At 54.0% G+C, this 22,269-nt stretch overlaps 1 protein-coding gene across 1 annotated transcript; it reads right to left on the bottom strand.

Moving 5' to 3' along the window:
- Positions 1-3,738: 3,738 nt before the first annotated feature.
- Positions 3,739-21,829, bottom strand: LOC112975329 (tetraspanin-15-like). The gene is made up of 8 exons (XM_026085252.1): positions 21,743-21,829; positions 18,786-18,971; positions 12,838-12,912; positions 12,214-12,309; positions 10,497-10,610; positions 9,228-9,281; positions 8,310-8,426; positions 3,739-4,078 (listed from the first exon to the last, which is right to left on the bottom strand). The coding sequence occupies exons 1-8, from the start codon at positions 21,827-21,829 to the stop codon at positions 3,842-3,844; spliced, it is 966 nt and encodes a 321-aa protein (XP_025941037.1). The 3' UTR covers positions 3,739-3,841.
- Between the last annotated feature and the right edge of the window lie 440 nt (positions 21,830-22,269).

Raw genomic sequence — 22,269 nt, 5'->3', positions numbered from 1 at the left:
CGTGGCCCTGCCGCCGGGAGAGAGCCGAGCGGCACCGGCTAGGAGGGAAAAAACGGAAAAAGGGTGATTTGAGGTGGAATTGCTTCTTTTCACGTCCCCCCGCTAATAAAAAAAGCAATATCCCGCGCTACTCTATTCCGCGACCCCTGCAACGCTTAGGCGATGCTCCTGGGCTCCGGGCGCAGAGACACGGGACTGCGGATTTTGCAATCCCTTCCCGCYGCCTGCTTTCCCTCCCGTGCCGGCTCTCTCTGCCTTGGGGCCCGGGTGCTAATCAGGCGCCTAACGAGCTGCCCAGCGGCCGTTGCCTTTCACACTCCACTTGGGCGGGAGAAYGGTCACCGCTGCCGGCGGCCGGATCGATGCCGCCCAAAGTCACTTTGAGCGCGGCCCCGGAGCCGGTCCCCAGCTCCGGCGCTCACGTTTCAGCCGCTTCCCAGCTGCTTTAAGAAAAGGAAAAAAAAAAAAAATCACAATTTAACCCAAAGGGGTTAACGATATAAAGAAAACGGGGTCCACGGCTGGCCAGGGCGGCTCTGGTTGGATCGCCAAATTATTGATGGATTTTCCTCCAGACCTGAGTCCGAGTCACAGCTTGGGATTTTTGCTCTTATTTTTTTTTTTTACCTAGGAGGGCTTTTCCCCCCCTAAATAGTTGCATACAAATACAGGTACAAGATGGAGCAGAACTGCTGGAAAATACGACTGGAAGCACCCACGAAATCCAGGAAGAGGGAGAGGAAACAGCAAAAATAGCTGCAAATTAAAGCTCGCTGCTTCTGCCACCCTTATAGCTCACGAAAGCATCCTCAAAGCACCCGGAGAAGCACCTAATAAAATCAACTGCAAAATAAGATTGGGAGAAAAAGCCATTTCCTTCCAGGAATCAATACGTTGGCTCCAGCGCAATGCAACCGGCCGCATCCCAGCTCTTTGCTTCCCCGTCCCCCGCGCGAGTTTTAGGGCGAATGAGCAAACTCACCTTTCGCCGCCCAGAAACGCCGAGGAATCGGGGGCCGGGGCGGCTGCACCGAGCGCGGGAGCCCGCAGAGGCGTATCGACCCCCAAAGCGCCGCRGCTCCCGGCGCGGTGGGGGGGAAATTGCATTTCGGGGCAGAGACGATCGATCCGTGCAGCGGCAACGGCTCCGCGTCACGGGGCGCCGGCAGATCCCCGCGGCGGCGGTGACCGTAGCCATAAAACCGTGGGGACGTCGAAAAAAACCCGACCCCTGACTTGTTCTGCCTTCGAGACACCCTAATTTATTTATTTTTTTTGCAGCTGTTTTGCCTGGATTGCCAGCGATTCGGGAGGGGAACGGCTTTTGCATCTCGTTCTCCGCAACGAGCCGGAGCGGAGCAAACCTCGCCCATCCTAACGAACGCGATAACATCATTTAGGAGGCTCCAGAAAAGCGTCAGCATCCATCAGAAAGCGTCCCGAAAGCCAGGGGGTCTTTAGAGGGCCAGTCCGCGGGCTGTTGTTTTTCAACGAGGGTTGCGCACCTAATTTTTGTGCGTTTTCCACGTTTTTTGCCTTTAACGCCCTAACCGGGGTGTGCACAGATCCGGACTTCACGGAAAGCAGCCACTTTGGCCGCATGCTGCAGCATGAGGTTGGACAGAGGTCGACGGTCCGGCTCAGCCTACAAGAGGACGGAAAACAAGGGAAACGGCCTTAAAAGCGCGCCGTGCCACCGCCGTTTGGCCCGACCGCGCGTTCCCGGCTGCCTGCTTCCATTTTCCGCCTGGGTTGAGCCGAGCCGCTTCTCCTTTCAACGCCAGATATCGATAAATCGGCCTCAAACCGGCAGTTCTCCAGGGCCGGTCCCACCGGCAGGCCAAAAGGGGGATTTTTGCTGGATTTCGTGCTTTAAGGCAACGTGGCAAAGGTTATTTTATAGCTTTTTTCCTCCTCACCACCCAGCCTCTCGGCGGGGGAAAAAAGAAAATCCACCTACCGCTCTCTCCCCCCATCGTTTTCTTCCCAGCTCCAGTTTTGAGCCTTTTTTCCCAGGCTGCCGGGGCAGGTCTGGAGTGAGGTGCAGTGATTCCCGGCGGCGCCCTCGGGACCCGGCTCCTTCGCCGAAATTTGGACCGATTTGCTGCAGCGGGGGGGATCCTCTTGGCATCACTTTGTGTTTTACCCTCCCCAAGCTGCGGGAAACGTTTGCAATGGGGGGGGAAAAGCCGTTTCGGAGGGCACGGATGACGACATGCTGCCGCGCTTCGTGCTCRCGCTTAAACCCAGCGCTTCCCTGATACGCGTCAGCGTTCCCAAAAGAGCTTCAGGATCGCATTTCCCCATTGCATCACCGATAATTCCCTGCAATTTGGCTCGGGAGACTCCAGGAGTGCCGTAAYGGGGGGTTTTACCGCCGTGGCCCCCCCGGGCCGTTCGCGGGCATCCCCTCGCATTGCGGCAGGCGGGCTCGGAGCCACCCGGGAGAGCCGTATCCCGAATAAACCCATCCGCGGATGCCCTCGGCCTTTAATGTCTAACGCGAGTATGCCGGGCCCGGCACGGCCGCGTGCCCACAGGATGGCAGTAAATCCACGCCGTTTCCCCAGCATCGGCCTCCCCTTGCAGGGCCRGCGGTTATTTTACCTTTCCCGTTTTCCAGGCGTTTGCAGAATAATGCCCCGGTCCCCGGGAATGGGGCAGCCGGAGGCCCGCACGTTGCCGTTCCCACCTGCCAAAAAACGCACCAAATCCTGCAAAGAAACGCGCTCTGCACAGCGGAGAAAGCGGTTTAGTGGCAGCAGCTGTTTGCGCTGTAATAAAGGAAGGAGAAAATAGTAAAAAAGCCCGTTTTTCCCCCCCGAGAATCGCGGGGACGAGCTCGTGAGGAGCAGGCAGAATTCATCAGCTTGCATTTATTCAGGTTTCACAAAATACCACCTGCAGAACGCAAAAAACAAATCGTAAATGATTGCAATCAGCCGGTTTCCCTGGGCTGGAGCTCTCATTTGTCATTTGTCGCAAGAAAAAACCCCCGAAAACGGTCGGAAGAGGGAGACAGAGCCCTGCCGTGCTCGCCCGCTCCCCCAAATCACGGCGCCTCGCTCCCCCCCGCCCCAAAACCTCTCATCGATAGCGCRGCTGTTAAAACCGGCAAGGAAGAGCGTCGCCTCGGCGGACCACCACCGTAAAAACGTTGCCTTCCTTAAGCAAGCGCGTTTTTCCGCACCGGATTTCTAAGGTTATCGCTCCCCGCCGCCAAGGCCGGGGGGGGAAGCGCTGCGCTTGATATAACGCAGCTCCTGCAGTCGAGCGGGAATTTGGCGTGTGCAGAGGCTCCCTGAGGTTACATTCTGCTTTTATTTATTTATTTTTTTTAATAAAAGCACCCTCGTGGTTTTTTTTTGCAAAGCGGCGCAATTCACCCGCCCAAGGCTTCCCCCCCCCCCGGCGATCCGATCCCCGTGTCGCGAGAAGGGATCGCGGCCTCGGTCGCCCTCGGCGNATCCGATCCCCGCGTCGCGAGAAGGGATCGCGGCCTCGGTCGCCCTCGGCGTTACCGCGCGGGAGAAACGAAGCGTCGCGGCCCGTTAACGTTCCCCTCCTTACCTGGGCGTTTTATCGCCGCGCGGGGCGAGTTTGCAAAACGCAGCAGGAGTCGGATCGATGGCGTAAAATAAAATAATAATAATAAAATAAGGAGACGCGTGCAAACGGCGCCGAGGGAGCCAAGGACCCCGCGGAGTTCCCGTGCCCGCGCGGTGCATTTTTTTTTTAAACATCCTTCCAGCGTTGCTTTATAATTTCCCCCRAGGCGTCGCGTGAACCCGAGCGTGGAAATCCCACCGCCGCCGGCTGCCTCTTCCGCTCCGGCGGCAACTCACGCCTCGCTCGGGCACCCGGCGCCTTCCTCCTCCTCGTCTTCCTCGCCGGCGGCGCCCACGGGCACGTAGCCCCCTTCCCTGGGCAGGCACCAGCACCAGCCGGCGCCCGACAGGTCCAGCACYGCCACGTTGAGATCCCGCCGCTCGAGCCTCTTAAAATCAACCGTGTCCTGCTGGGAGTAGATATCGTCGAGCTTCCGCCAATACAGCCGGGCCATAACGAGGCCAAACACCTAAAAAAAAAAAAAAAAATCGATGCCCGATGCCGGGATGGACCATTTCAGGGGGTTTTCTGGTCATTTTGWGAACGCTATTAGCTCGTATCTTTTCAGCGTGATCTCGCTTAGCGTAAATCCGTAACCAAATCGCGCCTACGGCATTTATTAGCTGGAATCTACTGCAGTATTGCAGCACATCACTTCCGGAGCTCAAAAACGTTATTAATGACTTAATGCGGCTCCTAATCCATTAGATACCCTGCAAAGTGGGGACAAACGGGGAGAAGCGCAAACGGTTGCGATGCACCTGAAGCCAGGGACCGTTTTGCGCCCAACCGAAGCAGCAAATAACGCGACGCAACCTTATTTCGCCCAGCGGTCTTCCACCTTGCAAGGATATTCCCTTAAAAACAGCGGCTGGGGATGCTACTGAGTCCCGGTTGCTGCATCCGCCGGCCCTCGAGGAATAACCCGCTCGTCTGCCCCGCTGCCTAATTGCTGCAAGCGCGCGGCCTCGCCGTGCGCCGGATTGCAGGATTCAGCACGGCGATAACGTGCCGATTTAAACCGTGCAAAACCCCTGCGCTTCCCCGGGACGTGCAAAGGGCAAAAATCGCCCCGTGCRAGCTCCCGGCAGCCGGCGGAGCGTTAATTGGGTCGGGGACAAATGGCAGCACTGCAAAAAGCGGAGACTCCAACCGGGATCCCGCTCCCCGAACCCTTAAATGGCCCTGCTTCAGTCCCGGGAAAAACGCAGATCCAAGGGAAGACCCCCCAGTCCCTCCAGCTCTATCCCTCCGCCGACCGCCACAACGTAAATCTGGGCCTCGGATGCGGCAAATCAGATTGCGCTAATCCATATTAAATGGCCGTGCTTTTAAGCATTAAAAAAAAAACCTTTTTTTTTTTTAAATAGCATTTAAAAGCTTGCCCAGCGCTATCATTTACTTCTATTAGCGTGTCAGCGTTGGAAAGATTAAAATCCCCGCTGCCGGCGCAGCGGAAGAGCCCCGCGAGCAAAACCCTCGGAAAGGCCGTGCTTTGGGGGCCGACGGCTCATTTGCCCTCCCCGAGCCAAACGGCAGCTCGGAAGAGATTTGCGGCTACGCTAAATTTAACGCCGGCGGCTCCCAATCCCTGCCCAAACCGGTGGGTTTGGGGAAACGGGGCATAGGCTGCTGGGAGCATCCCGCCGCGAGAAAAATCCCGCGTCGGTCCTAGGGGACCGGCCCGCATCCCGCCACCGCCGCCGCTCTCCTCCGCGCGCCGCGCCGCCGGGCTCCGAGCGCCTTTTCCCGCTTAATGAAAATCTAAGCCGGCTGTCAGGAATATGGATGCGTTCAATATCGGCAGGCGCCGCGGGGCCCCGCGCTTTCCCGAAGCAACGAGCCCGTCGTTTCCTTGCAGGACGAGGGGGAGAAAAGCCGCTCCGAAGCCGCCGCTCGCTGCCCGTTTAAAGCTCGGAAGCCGCTGCTTCTTCCCGCTCCCCTCCGCCGCTTGCCGAGCCTTTTTTGAGGGGATTTAAATGCACCGCGGGGACAACTGCATCCAGCAGGTGCAGCGACCCGGTGTTTGCAAGAATGGTTGCATCCCTAAAATAGATCCAAGGCCCTTTCCATCCCCAGGTTGGGTTACGGATGTGAATAATGGCATATACATATATATATAGTGTATCTAATGCACCTATGCATTGCACCCTCGTATATCTATATGCACCCGCACACGGGTGTCTACGGCTATGGATGCAGCTTGCATTGATGATGCCATTCCTATTTTGGCGGCCCCGGGAAAAAGCGCGCCGCAAAGCAGCCGAGCCCAGTCCTAAGCCTTGCTATCGGCTCTTAAAAATTGTCCTTGAGGATGCTCCCGGAGGCCCCAAATCCCGCCGGGATTTCAGTCACCCGGCTCCCGCAGGGCAGGGAAATAAAGCACGGTCRTTTGTGCCTCCGATATTTTCCCGCGCGGCTTTGCCGGGGGATCGCTCGGGCCGGCCGCCGAGTTTCCCGCACGTGCCAACAAGACCCGTTCTTTAGCTCCCCGAACCGGCAATTATTTCTAGCTAACGGGGATGATAATTTTAAGCAATATCACAATTAAGCGCCCGGCGCCGGCCCGTTGCACCGCGGGAATGCCGTCGGCGCATCCCGCCGCCGTTGCCAGCTCATCGCGCCAGCAGCAGTCAAATACATATTGCACCCAGCCGAGCAAGCRCTATTTAAGGGAGCACTTACGCTTCCCATAGACGGAAAATAATCCATTTATCCGCTGCTGTTCCTCTAACGCACGAAGAGCCAGTTTATATTATGGGAGGACGGGGCGAATGTTTTTAGGCTCGGACCCAAATCGTGCTGAAGGAGAGAGGCGGCTCGCCGGCCAGGCTCCTCCGAAAGTGGAGCTGGGAGAACACTTTTCCTGGGCAATCAATCACGCAAGACTCGCTTGGATTTTTGCTTAATTAGGAAAAAAAGAATAAAGCAACAAACTCTTGCACGAGAGCCGTGGCCGGGCGCCAGCGAGAGGAACGCAGCTCCCGCTCCCAGTAGGGGTTGCATCACGTTCCCGGCAAGACAAACCTTAGGCCTGGAGGAGATAACCCGCAGGGTCCTTCTGAAAGCAAGATTTTCYGCAAAAAAACTCTTTCTTGGGGAAAACCTCGCGGGCAGGCGCCCCCGGCTTCTTGCCTGTTGGGGCGGCTGCAACGCCGGGCCACGCTAGATGCAAGARCCGAAGGGTTTCAAGCTTTCCCAGAGCTAATCGAGTAAAAGGCAAGCATTTATCTCGTATTGGCTCTTCCTCCCGCAAATTGACATTTATAGGCAGGGCTCTTTGCAGAGGTCACCGAGTGCAAATGGAAAAATCCCTTCGATTCCCCCGCTACGCTTCCCGCGGCGAGCGCCGGCCGCTCGAGTGCGCAACCGGAACCACCGAGACGTCAAAAAGCAACGAAATCGCCAGCTCTCCGCTTGCGAAAAGGGGAATTTGGGCGCCGCGGAGAWGTCCGCGTCAGCGAGCGCTGAGGTCGCCCTGACCAAGACGGGACGGCGCTGAGCCGCAGAACGCGCGTCATGACTCCGACGCTGCATTTTCCAGGGTCGAAGCGTTTGATCTGCTGGATTTGTCCTCTCGGGGGTAATATATACCCGGTTGTCACAGCTAGGAGCTTTTGAGATCGAGGAAACAGCAAAGTGCAAGTGAGGTAGTTCACCTTAACCATGAGCTATCTGCACCTCCAAGCTGATAGGCATTAACCCTCGGAGGTGACCTCTGAGGGAGCTTCCTTTACCCGGACGTGTGCYGCTCTCTGCTTCTTTAGGATGGCTAAAAGGGATCTGAGGAGCTCGTTTATGCACTTGTTTCTACCTTATCASGGTGGCCAGCTTGGGCTATCTCTTCGTCTTGCTGAGGACCACAAAACATCCCCAGAAACCATCCACCATGAAGACRTGGGGATGGAAACCTTGGAGATGCTTCGGTGCAGGTGTCCCCGGCTAAAGGTCCGAGATGAGGCTGCTTTGGCGCCTCCGTCTCCAAGACCGCTTCGGCATCTTCATCTCCAAGACCGCTTCGGTGTCTCCAAGAGATCGCCAATCCCACAAGCACAGGCGTATCTGGGAAGCTCAGCTCCCCAGCAGCCCACCCGCCTCGAGGTCCCGGGTGGAAAACGAAGGAAGGCAACCAAGCCCAAAATGGAGGGGGGAAAAAAGACTTCCAGAATCAACCCTTCTCCAAAATTTCCCAAAGCAAGGGGGGCCAGAGATCAACTTGCCTCCAAACCCAAGGCATCACCCGCGGAGGGCAGGGACACCAAGGAGCTCCTCCGAGCTCGACGCTGGTTATTAAAACATCTCCAAAAGCTCCTCTGCCAAGGAGGAAAAATAACGGGCTCGGTGCATCCGCACTTCGCTCGGAGATGGACTTTGCTTTTACGCACTACTGCCCGGCCGGCGATTAAACCCGCGGCGCGCGTTGCAAGGACGCCGGCACCGCGGCCCCGAGACGTCAATGCGGCTAAACGCTCCGCAAAAAACGCGCCGGGAAAACTAGGGCAAATCGTCTCTCGGAGCCCGGCTGAAAAGAAATAGATAGCCCAGGCTGCAGCAGGAAAGCTCCCAATTTTTGCTTCCCGCTCGTCCGCGTGGCAAAAAAAACCCCCCGCGCAACAGGCGGCTTCTTCCCCACCCGGGGAGAAACCCCCCCAAAGCGAATCGTTTCGCCCCGGCAAAGCCCGGCGGGACCCGGCGCCTACCTGGGGCAGCAGCAGGGCGCAGGCGATGCCCAGCGCGGCCGCGGCGTCGTCCCGCAGCCACAGCCCCACGGCGTGGATGCAGCCCCGCACGTGGATCACCTCGAGCAGCTCCAGGCGCTGGCGGCGAGACGCGGAGAAACAGCCAAAAAAAAAGAGGAAAAAAATGAGCTAAACGGGTTCGCGACCCTCGGCCGCGCGTTCCGGAGCTGCGGCACCGAATCGGGCTGGAAACCCGCAGATCGGTGGGTGCCGGCTGCTGGTCTCCGAAACCCGCCTCAGCCCTTCGTCTCCCCCCGCCGCAGGCGGTTTCCACKGCAAACGAGGAAGCTATTAATTAAAATTAAAGCTATTAATTTGGCTGGGGAGCGAGAGGAAAAAAATACAGAGATAGACAGACAGATAGATAGATAGAAAGAATCATTCATATATATATATATCGATCTGATTCTCTCTCTCTCTCTATATATATATAGAATCAGATCGATATATAGATAGATAGATATAGATCTATCTATCTATCTATATATCTGATTAATTTGATATATATATGACCTCCCCAGCATGCCAGTCTCTGGTTTTAAGTAATGCAGTGGGAAAAAGGAATTGGGAAGAAAATGTAATAATTGCCCCCAAAGTTCTACTGAATTAGCAGGACTGAAAGACAAAATAATAATAATAATAATAATATATGACCTCCCCAGCATGCCAGTCTCTGGTTTTAAGTAATGCAGTGGGAAAAAGGAATTGGGAAGAAAATGTAATAATTGCCCCCAAAGTTCTACTGAATTAGCAGGACTGAAAGACAAAATAATAATAATAATAATAATAATAATAATAATAATAATAATAATAAAATAAAGTCTCCGCAGGTGAAAAGCAGAACAGATTTGCAAGCAAAAGGGGACGAGCCCACGTTACCTCTTTATCGAGGGTCCTGTATCCGCACAGGGTGTTAGGGACTTCTCCGGGCACCTACCAACAGAGAAGCGTTGGAGACTCGGAGAACCGGAGCAAAACAAAAACTTGCCCTCGATTCGCTCCGCGTTTAACCTCAGGCACCTTTCCCAACGCCGTCGGTCGCGTCCCTCCCTCGCAAGAAAGGGAATTTCATGGGGATTGAACGCGTTTCACTCTCCAGGGACCTAGCGGGGATTTCTCCAAAGCCTGCCGTGCCAGGGAGAAACCAAAGGATTTTTTGGGGGGAGAAACCAAAGGATTTTAAAAATCCTCAAGGCTTCGATCTGTGTCTGCTCGCGCGGACGTTTCGAGAGCTCACGAGACAAATCCAGCCCACGCTGCTACCCAGGAGCTCCGTAAGACTAAGTTCCCCTGCCTCTATCCGGATGAGAAGCGCTAAAATTTGGGGTTTCCACCTAAAAAACAAACCCTCGTTCTCGCTCATCCCAAGAAAAGCAAGGCCAGGATAGCTCCGGCACCCTTAAAAGCCTCTGAACACCCCTGAGCTAGTCGGATGCTTTGCGCCTCCCGGGGTTAATCCTGCCCTGGTTTTCTCGGCTTATTTTATGGATCGAGCGGCGGCTTCCGTAACTTTTCTACAGGGGCCTCGAGACCGCGACGTGCCGAAATTATCCCACTTTCGGGCGCACGGCGTCAGCAGCCAGCAAAAAATCCCCCRGGCGAGAGCACGAAACCCTTCCGTGCTTCGGAGGCGCACAGATGGAAAAGCAAAATGGGGAACATTTTGGGGGGAAACGAGGCTTTTTCCCCCACGAGACGCGGCAGAAAAGAAATCGGGGCCTTCGAAGCGGCTCCGGCCACCGAGCTGCAGCTCGTTCCCGCGGGAATCGGCGGGGAAATTATTCCCACGCTCCTTTAGCGCCGGCGCCTAGAGCTAGCAAAAATCCCATACGAGAAAACCGCTGTTTTTAGCCTCGGCCCGCTTTTGCCAGGGCCTTTGCACGGAAGAGACGGTCCGAACCGATATTGCAAACCCAGGCAGAAGCTTTTTCTCCTCCTAAATAAATTTTGATACCTTTATACATGTCAAAGGAGCGAGTTATGGCCCGCGCACCCTGCAATCGGCTTGCAAACCCTTTTTTTTTTTAATATATATCCTGGTCTTGGTTAAGGTATAAAGCAACCAGGCTGGGAAAAAACCCCACCGCCCCCAACGCTAAATTCCCGGGAAACGCCAGCGCTTTGCCGGCGGCACCGGGGCCGCCGCACCTTCCGGACGCAGCACGTGTAGGGCACGCCGCAGGCCAGCGGGCCGCTGCCGTTGCACGAGTGGTACCGGTTAACCCGCCAGTCGCCGTACTCGTCGCCGCCGCAGCAGGAGAACTGCAAAAAAAGGGGGAAAAAATTTAAAAAAAGGAATAAAAACGCAACGGCCAAACCCATCCACCCTCGCCGGGCGCTTCCCGATTTTTCCGAGGGTTAAGGGCGCCCTGGCTGATTTAATTACCGCTGACTAACCCGGTTCCCCGAGCGCGCGGCAGAAACGTCTCTTTTAGCGCCTTTAACTAATATATTTCGCGGCTCCTTAAAGCCGGCCGGGGCCGCGCGACGCTCGTAAAGGCGCCGCGAGCCTGGCGGGGATTTCTCGCGCCGTCAGGTTAAATTAGAGCTCGGACGGCGCGGCTGCAAAGGAAAAGCTGCTTTTTCCCTCCGCTTCGAAGAAAGGAGGTGAAAAAAAAAAAATAAAAAAGGCTTTAATGAAAGAGTCGTTTTCTGTTCCCTGCAGGATAAAAGCTGTTTTTTTTAATCTAGCGGCTCATCCCTTCTCCTGGTAAACAAGTTTGCGGCTTTGCAGCTTTCCCTCGGTAGGAAAAACCTCGCTGTAGCAGGCAGGAGAGATGCGTGCGTGATAGCAACCTATYACACTATATATTTACATATATATACGCATATATATACATATATATAYACACATATTCACTGACCAAGCRTCTAGAGGAGGYGCCCAYGGGCAAACCCGAATAATTTGCGCCGTAATTGCGGTAATGCAAAATTCACGTTATTTTCCRCTGTGGTTCCAAGCGCGGATCAGAGCGGAGGCGGCCGAGTCTCGCTTAAAGCATCGCTCCGGTTTAAGGCTCGCCGGCGCCCGACGCCTGGAATGAAGCCGGCGCGATTTGCCGGCTCCTAAGAGCGCCCRTTCCTCCCCGGTTTTGGTTCAAGCTCAAGGGAGGAAGGAGAAAGCAAAACGGTGCCAAAAGGGGGTTGAGGTTACGTGAACTGGGCGCRACCGTCTCTCGTCTGGAGGTGGAAACCTTCCCGGAAAGGTAAAATAACTAAAATAAAAAAAATTTAAAAAGATAACATAAATTAATAAAATAAAAAATAGATATAATAATAAAAATAGATAATTAAAAAATAAATAAAATAAATAAAAAGACGGAGAGCTTTCTTGAGCTCCACCACAGCATCAAAGCGAGGAAGGAGGAGCCGCTGCCTCCTCCTCCTCCTCTTCAAAGCCGGAGATAAGAGCTGCGTATTCCCGACGCTCCGGCCAGCGGATGAAAGGAGGGATAAGAGCTTCGACGAGCTCCCGGCCTGCRAGCTGCGGCCGAGCTACCTGCTCGCTGCAAGGTCCGACGGAGCCGGCGACAAAACCAGGTTTTGCAAGGCGGAACAACCTGCTTTAAACGCTCGCGGTCGGCTCGGGAAGCAGCGCGACGCGCGCAAAAAGAGCAAAGCGAGCCAAAAACGATCGCCGGGGGCATTTAATCCAGCCCCAGCGGGGCTCGACTGCAACGCTTTGCCTCTTGGGAGAAAAAATATATATATATACATATATCTGTTCTTAAGATATATATGGATATCTTAAGATATATATCTTTAGTTATTTATTTATAGATATGTGTGTATATATGTATGTAAATAAATATATATATATAAAAATAAAGAATAGGCCTCCCACCCTCCCGACACAAGCACTGACCTTTTCTTGCACAAAATCCAAGATGTTCTTGAAGTCGAGGTCATCGTAATAGTGCCTGATGCCCTCCTGGATATTGGCATGGAAAACCGCGTTCATCTGCGGGAGGGGGAGGAAAAAGCCATGGAAAAGGCGGCTCACGCGGGAAAACAGCACCGGGGGGAAAAACATTGCAGATGGACCCGTTCCGGGCAAGCGTTGCCCCAGGGCGCAGGAACCTCCGAGGAGCCTCCAACATGYGGCAAATTAAATGGCAATTTGATGCAAAAAGACCTTTCACGCGCGCCAGGAAAACGCCACAGCTGGGAAAACGCTGGGGAAAGGGAAAATACTTTTTTTTTTTYCCTCCCTGCTTATCAAGACTGGGGAGAAAAGGGCGGCTTCCGTAATTAATTCTGACCCGAAAATAATTAGCGCTTGGGCGAGCGGCACGGAGGCGACGACGCGCCGAGCCAAACCCGCCGGCGGCGCGGGAACCCGGCTCCGAAGGCCTTCGAGGAGCCGCTCCGGCGGAAAGCGTGGCAAAACCGTTCATTCCCCGAGGCGAGGAGCTTAACGAGCCCTAAGGAAAAAACCCGGTCGGCTAATTACCTTGTCCCCACCCCAGCACGGCTTAATTGCACTCACCTTGCTCTCCAAGACCACCTCGGCCAGCAGCAGCAGCATCTGCGCACTGAAAAGCACCAGGAGGATCCAGAAAAACTGCGCGGGAAAAAGCGAGGGATTAGCGCCCCAGAGCCCGAATCACAGCGCTCCACTCCGCTCGCCCCGGCGACCTCGCGAACCGTCGCGGTCCCACCGGGCGGCGGCGGCGGGAAAACACGGATTATCCCATCACAGCTATAAAAACACAAATTATAACGTGATTCAACCTGCTCTGCGCRTATTGAAATCGAGCTCGGTGCCGTAATCCCTGGGCCGCTTCGCAAACCAACGCGGAGGTTTGGCCTAAATCCGGGGGGTTTCCGGACGAGGCGTCGCGCAACGTCTCGTTGCAGGGCGCCGGCTTTCGCGGGGAGAAAAGAGCCCCMAAAAAAAGGTTTCAGCCGCCGATTTGTCGCGGCCGAGACGGGGAAAAGCTCCTCGACGCTTCGTTCGACGAACGCTCGCCGGAGCCAGCGCCCTTTAAAGGGCTCGTCGATCCCAACCGCCGCGATAAATCATCCCATGGGATTAAAATAAAATAATAACTTTGACTAAAAAAGATGAATCTCCCCCATTCCGGCAGCCAACCCACCTCCAAGCCGCTCATCTACCGGCTCCTTCCCCCATTTAACGACCCCCCAGCGCCGCTTTCTTTACCATTAATCTTGCCCAAAGCCAAAGCGAGCGCGGGAGAGAGGCGACAGCCACATCCCGGCCCACCGGGATGCAACCCGCTCGCTCCAAAGCACCTGCATCCCCACCCAAACTRTGGCTGGGAATAACCCAGGATCCCCTGGCAGAAGCAATATATAGGATATAYRTTATATAGATATATGGATAATTACGTGCATATACACGTTACGTGCCTACGTGTTATATATTTGGCTTTGGCGATTTRGCTTCTCCTTCTGCAAARCCCCRTCRTCTTTCCCAGCGACRGGCCAGAGCTTTCTCCTGCCTAGAGTTGCTCTTTTTGAGGTTTTTCCCTTTTTTTGTTGTTTTTTTGGGTGTTTTTTTTTTTGCAACAACACTTGCAGGTAGCTCTTCCTCGGCAAAACCAAACGCTTGTTTATTCCCACATGGAAATGAAGCTTTCAAAGTCGCTTTGAAGAAAAAAGAAAAAAAACACAAAAAACAGGATCCGTCGGGAACGCCTGCCTCCCGGGGATTAAAGGAGGACAGCGAAGCCCAGACGCTCCGAGACTTCGCRGAGCACCTCCGGCTTCACCGGCGCAGRAATAACCCTCGCTGCCTTGCACGGYGCCCGCGACGCTGCGTTATTCGTGCAAACCGTGCTTTTTTATTTATTTATGGGGTGTGCAATGCCAAACGAGCCCCTGCTCCCTCCCAAGACCAAATCTGACCCTTTCCGCTTCGTTCCTGCTGGAAAAACCTCCTCTTTTCCCCCCATTTCTGGCTTTTAGACCCCAAGCGATCCAATTTGCTCCAAGACATCGCCAGACCCTGTCCCCACCTCCCAAGCCCGAAAAATATCTCGAGGCAAAATCTGCTCAAGCCTTTAAGGATTGATGCAATTCAGTGGAAATTATCCATGCAGATTACTGCAAAATGCTGCAGTCACGCTATTTATGGGATTTTTTTCTTTATGGGATACAGATGGGATTAATGGGATACCGAGACTTTCAGTTCGACCCTTTGCAAGCAGGGCATGGGGGGGGAAGCGCCTTTTCCAAGCTATTTTGGAAATCCGCCTATTTATTGACAATATTGGAGCGATTATTTGTTTGCTAGAGCCAAGTGCCCTGGGGGTAAACTTTGGGGTATTTTCCTAGCTTCTCGCTTCGGATTTATTCCACGCGGCCGCTTTCGGGATGGATTCGCGCCGGCGCCGCAGCACGGTGATGCTTTGCGCAGCTCTGCTGCAACCGAGCTTTTCYGCCTAATTTCTGCCCGGCTCCTGGTGCAATCGTGCAAACGGCCCCGGGGACCAGCTCCAAACCCAAAGCGCCGCTTTAATGCGTTTTTTTTTTTATTCCGGTGGCTTTTATGCAGAAACAGCAAGGGCCCCTCCAGATCCGCCGTTTCCCAGCGGTTCATCTCCCTCTTTGTGGGTGCAACGGGCATTTAGAGGCCAAACCTCAGCTCTCCCTCTTTCCGCCAGAAATAAAACCTTTATTTTATAAAGCACCTTTGCAAATTCAGCGCTTTCCAGATGCTCAAACACCCCCGGGATCCACCGGGCAGGAGGTGCTGAGCCAGGATACGACCCAGTTCGGGCAAAACCGGCTCGAGGCAAAACCAGGAGTTGCCGATTTGGGCACATAAAAGCGCAAAACCCGATTTTCTCCTGCCCTGTAAGTGCAACCAGAGCTTAAACCAATGAGCCCGGCCAGCTGCAGCAGGAGGAATACTGATATTACAGCAAAGTCACCAACTCACCCAGAACCCCCCCAAAAACGAGCCGGCTTCAGGGCAGTTTGGGGACAATTTGCAAACTATCAGTGGGAAAGCTTCCAAATCGATTCCCCAGCAGAAATCCCTAAGCGACCGATTAAATGCAAGTATTGGTAACGCCGATTAAACGCACCGAGTGCTAAAACCCCTACRTCTGCTCCCAGATTTTTTTCCAATAAACTCGTGCGGAGAACAGCGAGCCRGGGGGGCTTTTAGCGAACCGACCGCGCTTTGGATATTAGAGAAGTAATTAAAGCAGCGGGGGCAAGCGCTGCGCACGCGACACTTAGAGAAAACAACCCGGGAGAACCCGGCTGATAGGGAAGAGATGAAAACCAAAAGGCAATTTCGGCTACGGCATCTTGCAGGGCCGATATTGGAATAATCCATCAAGCGGGTCGGTAACTCCCCCAACCGCTTYGCCTGCCGGAAACATCGCTAGATTTTTGTCCGCGGAGCGGAGGAAAAAAAAAAATCGAATCCATCAGTCAGCACTAAATTAGGGGGACGAGCGGGAGCTGAACGAGCGGGTAGACGCCCACACCTCCACCCACGACTTTTTTTTCCAGCTGGTTATTAACGCCACGTGCCATCACGTGAATTGCTTTACAGCCCAGAAATATTTTCTTCTGAATGCAGAGGGCTTCATTGCAGGCAAAGGTGTATTTTTAGTTGGAGAAATAATCCGATATTTATTGGTGAGCTGAAGTTCGGGGAGGAGGATGCTCGTCCTCGGCTCGGGTTCCCTGAGCGCGCACGTGCCGGCAGCTGCAACACATCTGTGTGCACGAGCTGGTAAAAGCCTGCTACGCCGATTCATGCATTATCTAACCCATTGCAAACCCCATTAAGCAAAATTGTCTTTTCAAGAGTTTTTCCCCATAAATTCAGCGGGAAGCAGCTCTCCCAGGCTGGAGCAAGGCCGCTGGCCGACCGCGAGCACCCCCAGTTTCCCGCGCATGGGAAAGCGAGCCCGGACATGACGCGTGAGGCCAAAATGCGAGGAGCCCTCTGACACCCCGCGGCTGGACACCCCCTACGACGGGAATAAAAACCCCATCAGGCTCCACGGGAAACAGGGACGCGCTTTGCAAATAACCGCTGAAGCTTATAGGCTTCACGAGCCTGGGAAGGGGACAGAGATTCCCATTTAACACAGAGATCCCAAGCTCAGCCAACCCCCCGGCCGTGCATTTTTGCCAGTATAACTGCAAGCAGATAAAAGCACAAATAAAAAAGGGGCAATTCTGCACCAAAACCCACCCTGGAGCACGGCGGCGCCGGTCTTTCCCACACTGCCATCCCTTTGCCAGGGAGCTGCTTTTCCAACCGCGGTGCAGCTCCAGAAGCGGGAGCGGAGACTGGATCCGGTCCTATGAGCATCGTTTTGCCCATTTGCTCCCGGAAACGGGCCATTAAGAGGGTATTGGGCCATCCTGCATCACTCTGCATCCCAATCCGGGGAATTAAGGAACACCCAAGGGAGAAAAGCCCTCAAGGGCTCTTCTTTACTATTTCCCAACCCTGAGCTGCCTCTTTCCTGCACACCTGGTTTTCAGCAGCCTCTGTTAYAGGAAATTATATATATACACACTATATAGGCAGCCTTGGAGCCTCCACTTGCCTCCAGACCCTGCCTGCAACACTCCTCCCCTGCTTAATGCTTCCTGGGAGCTAGCCTTCCCCTGCCTAAATATTAATAAAAAATGAAATCTGTGCAATTCTCGCAAAAACCTGCTGGATTTGTCTTCCGCGGGGCAGAGGCTGCCGCTTTGCTGTCTGCTCCCAAAACCTCACCGGTCTCACTTTATTCTCCGCAGCAGGCACAAAGCTGCTTCTACCCACGGGGGGGAGGAAAAAAAACAAGGGAAAGGGGCAGGATTATTTCTTTTTATTCAGCTACGTCTACAGCAGCAATTTCCAGCCAACAACCCACACGAGGCAGCTCAGGAGCTTTGGGTGCCGTCGCCCATGGGTGCTATGAGGACGAGATCCCCCCTTTTAGCATATGTTGATTTTTCCACTGCTGCATTCGGGCCAGATTAGGGAAACAGAGGATCCGCTGTGAATCATGAATATTAGCACAGGAAGGATGGGGGGGGTGAAAAAAAGATGATATTTGAAATAATTATCCTTGTCTTGAATAATCCTAGACAGAATGAGCACAAGGCTGCATAGCTCCAGAAGCGTACAGAGAAAAAGATGAAGTGTGCTCTACCAGCAACCTAACTGCAGCTTTGGCAGAAGAAAATATTTTCCAGGGTTTATCCTGAAGGAAAAACAGCATTTTTGCAGCACAGAAAAAAAAAAAAAAAGAGGTTTATATACTAGAGGCGACACCGAGAGCAAAACAACTCAGCATCCGGAGAGAAGGACAAAAAGTCAGTGGATAAGGAATTAAGTGCATGTTCAGGCTATATGGTATTCCACGCCAGCGAAGGCATTGCACGGATAAAAAACAGCAAAACCTCGGCTTTTGCACAGCTCTGATCCCAGGCGTCTTTTTAACTGAAACGGCACCAAGCACCCGGCGCAGGTGCCGCGTCTCGGCACTACGAGCCCSAGCCTTGGGGCAGAGGCACTTATAAATCACTGCAAGCCTCTGCTCCGGCCGTAGCGGGCAAAGGCGCCCAGCGCTCCGACAAAACCCTTGGAAAAAGGTCRAGAGCCAACGGTTTCCTCCTGGATCTCCTTCAGTTAACCCTGCCAAGGTATTTTTTCCCACGGCTCTGCTCATAACTCTTGCAAATAGGAGTCGGAGCAGTTACCTACTGGCGGTGGCACAGCAGAAATCAGCTTCCCAACGGAGACTTGGCTCTGCCAGCGATGGCATCAGCCCCAAAATACCTCGCTTTTACCCCAGGAGGCAGCCAGCCACRGATAACAGGAGGATTAGGGATCTGGCTCTGCTGTTTCCGCACAGCTCCCGAGGCTTTTACCATCGGCATGTCACTTCGTGCGACGGCCCCTTGCAATTTTTCTTGAAAGCCCTTGAGTTTTTTCTTTTCAGCTCCACTCATCCAGGTTTTTCCCACGCTAGGAGATGRTCCAGCCGCCATTAGCAAGTAAAAGACTTTATTGCATATAAGAGCAGTTCTCAAACTGCCCAGCGGGATGGAGGGAGACGGACTCACAGCCGGCCGCTACGTCAACACAATCCGTTTGGCGAATGCAAAAGCAACGGGTGAAGAGCCGCTCGCCGCCCCGGCCTCCGCCGTGTTCCCGCAGGACCACAAAATTCCCATCGCCATGCAGCCAGTTCACACCTTTCCAGGAGATCAGGCCTCGTGCAGCAGGGATGCAACGCCTGCCGCCAAAGCGCTTGATTTTGCACGGGAAAATCCCCAGGAGTGGGCTCACAGCAATGCTTTTCCATCCTATTTGCACCAGCCAGGAAGGGAAAACCCATCGCGGCAACCCGGGCGGCATTGCATTAGGATGCACTCATCCTCCTCGAGATTGCACAAAATAATCCCCAAAAAACACCCGGCACGCAAGGAGAGCGGCGGCCTTACCGCCTTGAGCAGCGCGCGGTTGTCCCGGAGGCTGCCGACGGTGCCGACGAAGGAGACGCCGAACACGGTGGCGCCCAGCAGCAGCAGGATCACGGCCGGCGCCAGGAAGACGCCCTCCAGCGTCTTGTGCTTCTGCCGCTCCGCCTCGGCGTAAATCCCCACGCACAGGACCGCCAGGCCCAGCACCTGCAAGGGAAGGGCCGAAACCTCTCGCACCGCGTGCACGAAATTAAGGAAGAGGGGGGAAAAAAAAAGGCTGGGAAAACCCCCAAGATCGGTTCCTCCTCCAAATGGAGATGCTCTTGAGGTTCATCAAGGCCAAGCAATTGGGAATTGCAACCGTGCACGCAGAGCAACGCACGCAGAGGAGCGGACGCCGTGCGGGCGGCGTTCCATGCATCCTCTTACTAGTGGACTTCGTTTGCACACGAGTCCATCATTTATTGCTCGGCATTTTATTCTCTCTTAATAAACCCGCCCGCAGCTGGAAACGGCGGCGCTCGAGGCCAGGCTGCAAAAGGGATGTTGCGTTGCAACGCGATAAATCAAGCCGACAGCTTTCGACCGGCTTTTGCTAGGTTTTTCGCTGCCCTCCCTGCCTGGGCTGGCCCTCGGGCAGACCCCGGAGCATCTGGATACCGATAAAATAATTAAAAGCAACGGCCCGTCCACCCCAATTCCCGCCCTTGGGTAGCACGATGCCCCCGACAGCCCATTTTGCTGCACATCCGCAGGGCTGGTTCCCGCGCCGGGCTCGAGTGCTGGCTTGCACCAAGCCACTTTCCCTCTTTGCACATCCGCACAGATATTTATTAGAGACGAGGCAACGAAAGGACAAAAAGCACCGCAAAGAGCGACGCAGGAGTCGCGACAACCTTCCTCCCCTTCGATGCAACAGCCCCGATTGCAAAAGAGACCCCAAAGAGGCTGCGATAAAACAGGGCTCCAAAAAAAAGGCACCTTTTCACCCCGACAGCTCCAAATCCAACCGCGACGCCACGGATTGCACGCCCGCTTTTCCAAGGCGGAGGAGGGATTTGCAGGACAGGCAGGCCGGGCCTCGCTTGCTTTCGCTCCCGCTTCCCGCGAGGGATTTGCCGCTCTGGAATCTCCAAGGGTTTGCTCAAGCCCTCCAAGCCCTTCCTGCTCATTTACACCGCGATTTCAATCCTTAATTCCCATGCACCATCCTTGGTGCTTTTTTTTTTTTAGGGATTATTTTTTTCTTTCCTCCTGCATTTGAAGACTATTTCTGGGGCATTATTAGCAGCCAGCTTATGCCCCATCACCGCCTGCTTCCCAGCTCCGACTCATTTAAAAAGGAATCCAAACATCTCGGAAAGCAAAGTTGGGGCACGGGGCATTTTACAGGCATTTTAGCTAATTGCAACCAAACAAGCAGCTCTACTGCCGATAACGGGCTTTTAATCACAGCCGCGGCTTTGGGCTCCATTTCCAACCCCATGCACCAGGATTAGGTTTGATTTAATGTTTTCTCTCTGATGCAGCGTCCCGGGAAGCACCCTGGGATGCAAAGGCGGGGGGGGAACGTTAATGCAACTCCACGAATCCTCACCGTGCCAATCAGGAAAACTCGCTCGCTTTTAATTAATTAACCCGGAGGCAACGCGGGAGCTGGCTCGAGGGCTGCGGAGCTCGTGCATGCTCAAGAGCAGCTTTTCTAAAGTTAGAGAAGGTGGGTTTTCCCCGAATTATTTAGGAAAACCTCGCAAAAGCTGCTCCCTCTGCCCAGCGCCGCCCCGCTCTGCTCCTGTACCCACCACCCAGGTCCGCTCCGCACGGGAAGCATTGCTGGGAAGGGAGCGGATGCACCGGCACGGCTCCCAGCGAAGGCAAACCGCAACAAAATAAAAGATTAAAAAATAATAATAATTAGAAAACCCACTCGTCCTCACCAGCACCCCTGGGGAATTTATCTCCCAATCCGACCCAGCAAGCAGCAGATCCGCTGGGACCTTCTCCACCTCGTTGCCCGTTTCCCCAACGCGAGGCAACGGCAGACGGCTGCAAACCGACTTTCTAACAGTATTTAAAAATATATATATTTATATATATATGCAAAAACACAGCGACTGCCTATGGAGGGAAGCGGGTGCAGAAGGCACCGTCACTTGCCCCCAAAAAGGGAGCCAAGGGGCAAAATCGTGTTGAATCCCCCAATCTCGACGCTCCCTCGTCTTGCTCACGCTGGGAGAAGCAGTGGGTTCGGCGACCGGCCCTGTTTTATCGAGGTGTTTTATTGCAACACGTACGTGAGAAAAAGGCATATAGAAAACAGTGCTTTTTGCCATTAAAAATAAAATTAGGGGATGAATACTCTCGTGATTAAGCATCGCGTAGCGCCTGGCTGCTGACGGTGTGGAGGAATGCAAAAAAAATAGTTTCACAAGCGTGAATYGAAACAGCGTATTTCAGATCTACAGAATAAAAAAAATAAGATGAAACAAGTGTTTCTTTTGGAAAGGAAAGCAAAAATTAGCTTTATCCTCAGATGATTTCTAGTTYGTGCTACTTTAAATAGCCTGTTTAAACAGCAAATGCTCATTTCCCTTTCCCCAGGGGGAGCGATGCCAAGCATCGCCGCCCAAGGTTRGTTCATTAAAAATAATATAATAAAATCAAATCAAAACAGCAGGCCGGAGCTGGGATATCCACCCGGGAACGCTGCAGGAGCAGCGCTTGCCTTGCGGAAATAAGCGTCGGTGCCGGCGTTGAGGCACGGAATAAGCCTCGCTTTGCAACCCGAGTGCGCGTGCTTTGGCCGATTTGCAAGAGCCGCTCCAGGAATGCCCAAAAAAATTAATAATAATAATTAAAAAATTAAAAATACATCAGCGAGGCACATGCAAACCCGCCGAAACCCAGCGCGCCGCCCGCCGCCGTTCCCGTGGGGCGGCTCCGACGAGCCGAAGCCGGCGAGAGGCCGCGGCACCTACCGAGAAGAAGCTGGCGTAGGCGGCCAGGGCGAATTTGATGCCGTAGTAGTAGAGGTGGGAATCTCTGCAGCCGCCTTCCCGGGCCATGCCGGCGGCGATAAAAAGCCGCGGGAGCGCGGAGCGGTTAAAAGCGGAAAGGCGGCCGCCGCCGGCATTAACCCTCGCCTGAGCGCGCCTGCCTACGGAAGCGAAAAAAAAAAAGAAATTAAATTAAAAAATTAAAAAAAGCAAGGGGTCAAGAGCAAACGCGCCGCGAGGGAGGCCTCCGGGCCTCGCCCCGTTTGCGCTGCTGCACGAATGCACGGCTAGCATGCGTAAATATGAGATTATATATATATATTTAAGAGTTGGAAAGCAGCCCGGGAGCGCCAGGCTCGCCTGCCCGGCCCCAAGCACGTGCAAAGCGGCTGCAGAGCGAGTTTTTCAGAGGCAAAACAAGGAAGAAGTCGGGTTCCCCGGGGAGGATGCGATCGGGGGAGGAAAGCACCTAGGAAGCATTAGCAAAGAGGAAAAAAAACATGTATTTG

This window comes from Apteryx rowi, unplaced genomic scaffold (assembly GCF_003343035.1).
Source record: "Apteryx rowi isolate R43461 unplaced genomic scaffold, aptRow1 scaffold_662, whole genome shotgun sequence".
NCBI classification, from domain to species: Eukaryota; Metazoa; Chordata; class Aves; order Apterygiformes; family Apterygidae; genus Apteryx; species Apteryx rowi.
Note: the sequence above shows the minus strand (reverse complement) of the source record. Positions and strands in the feature narration are given on the sequence as shown.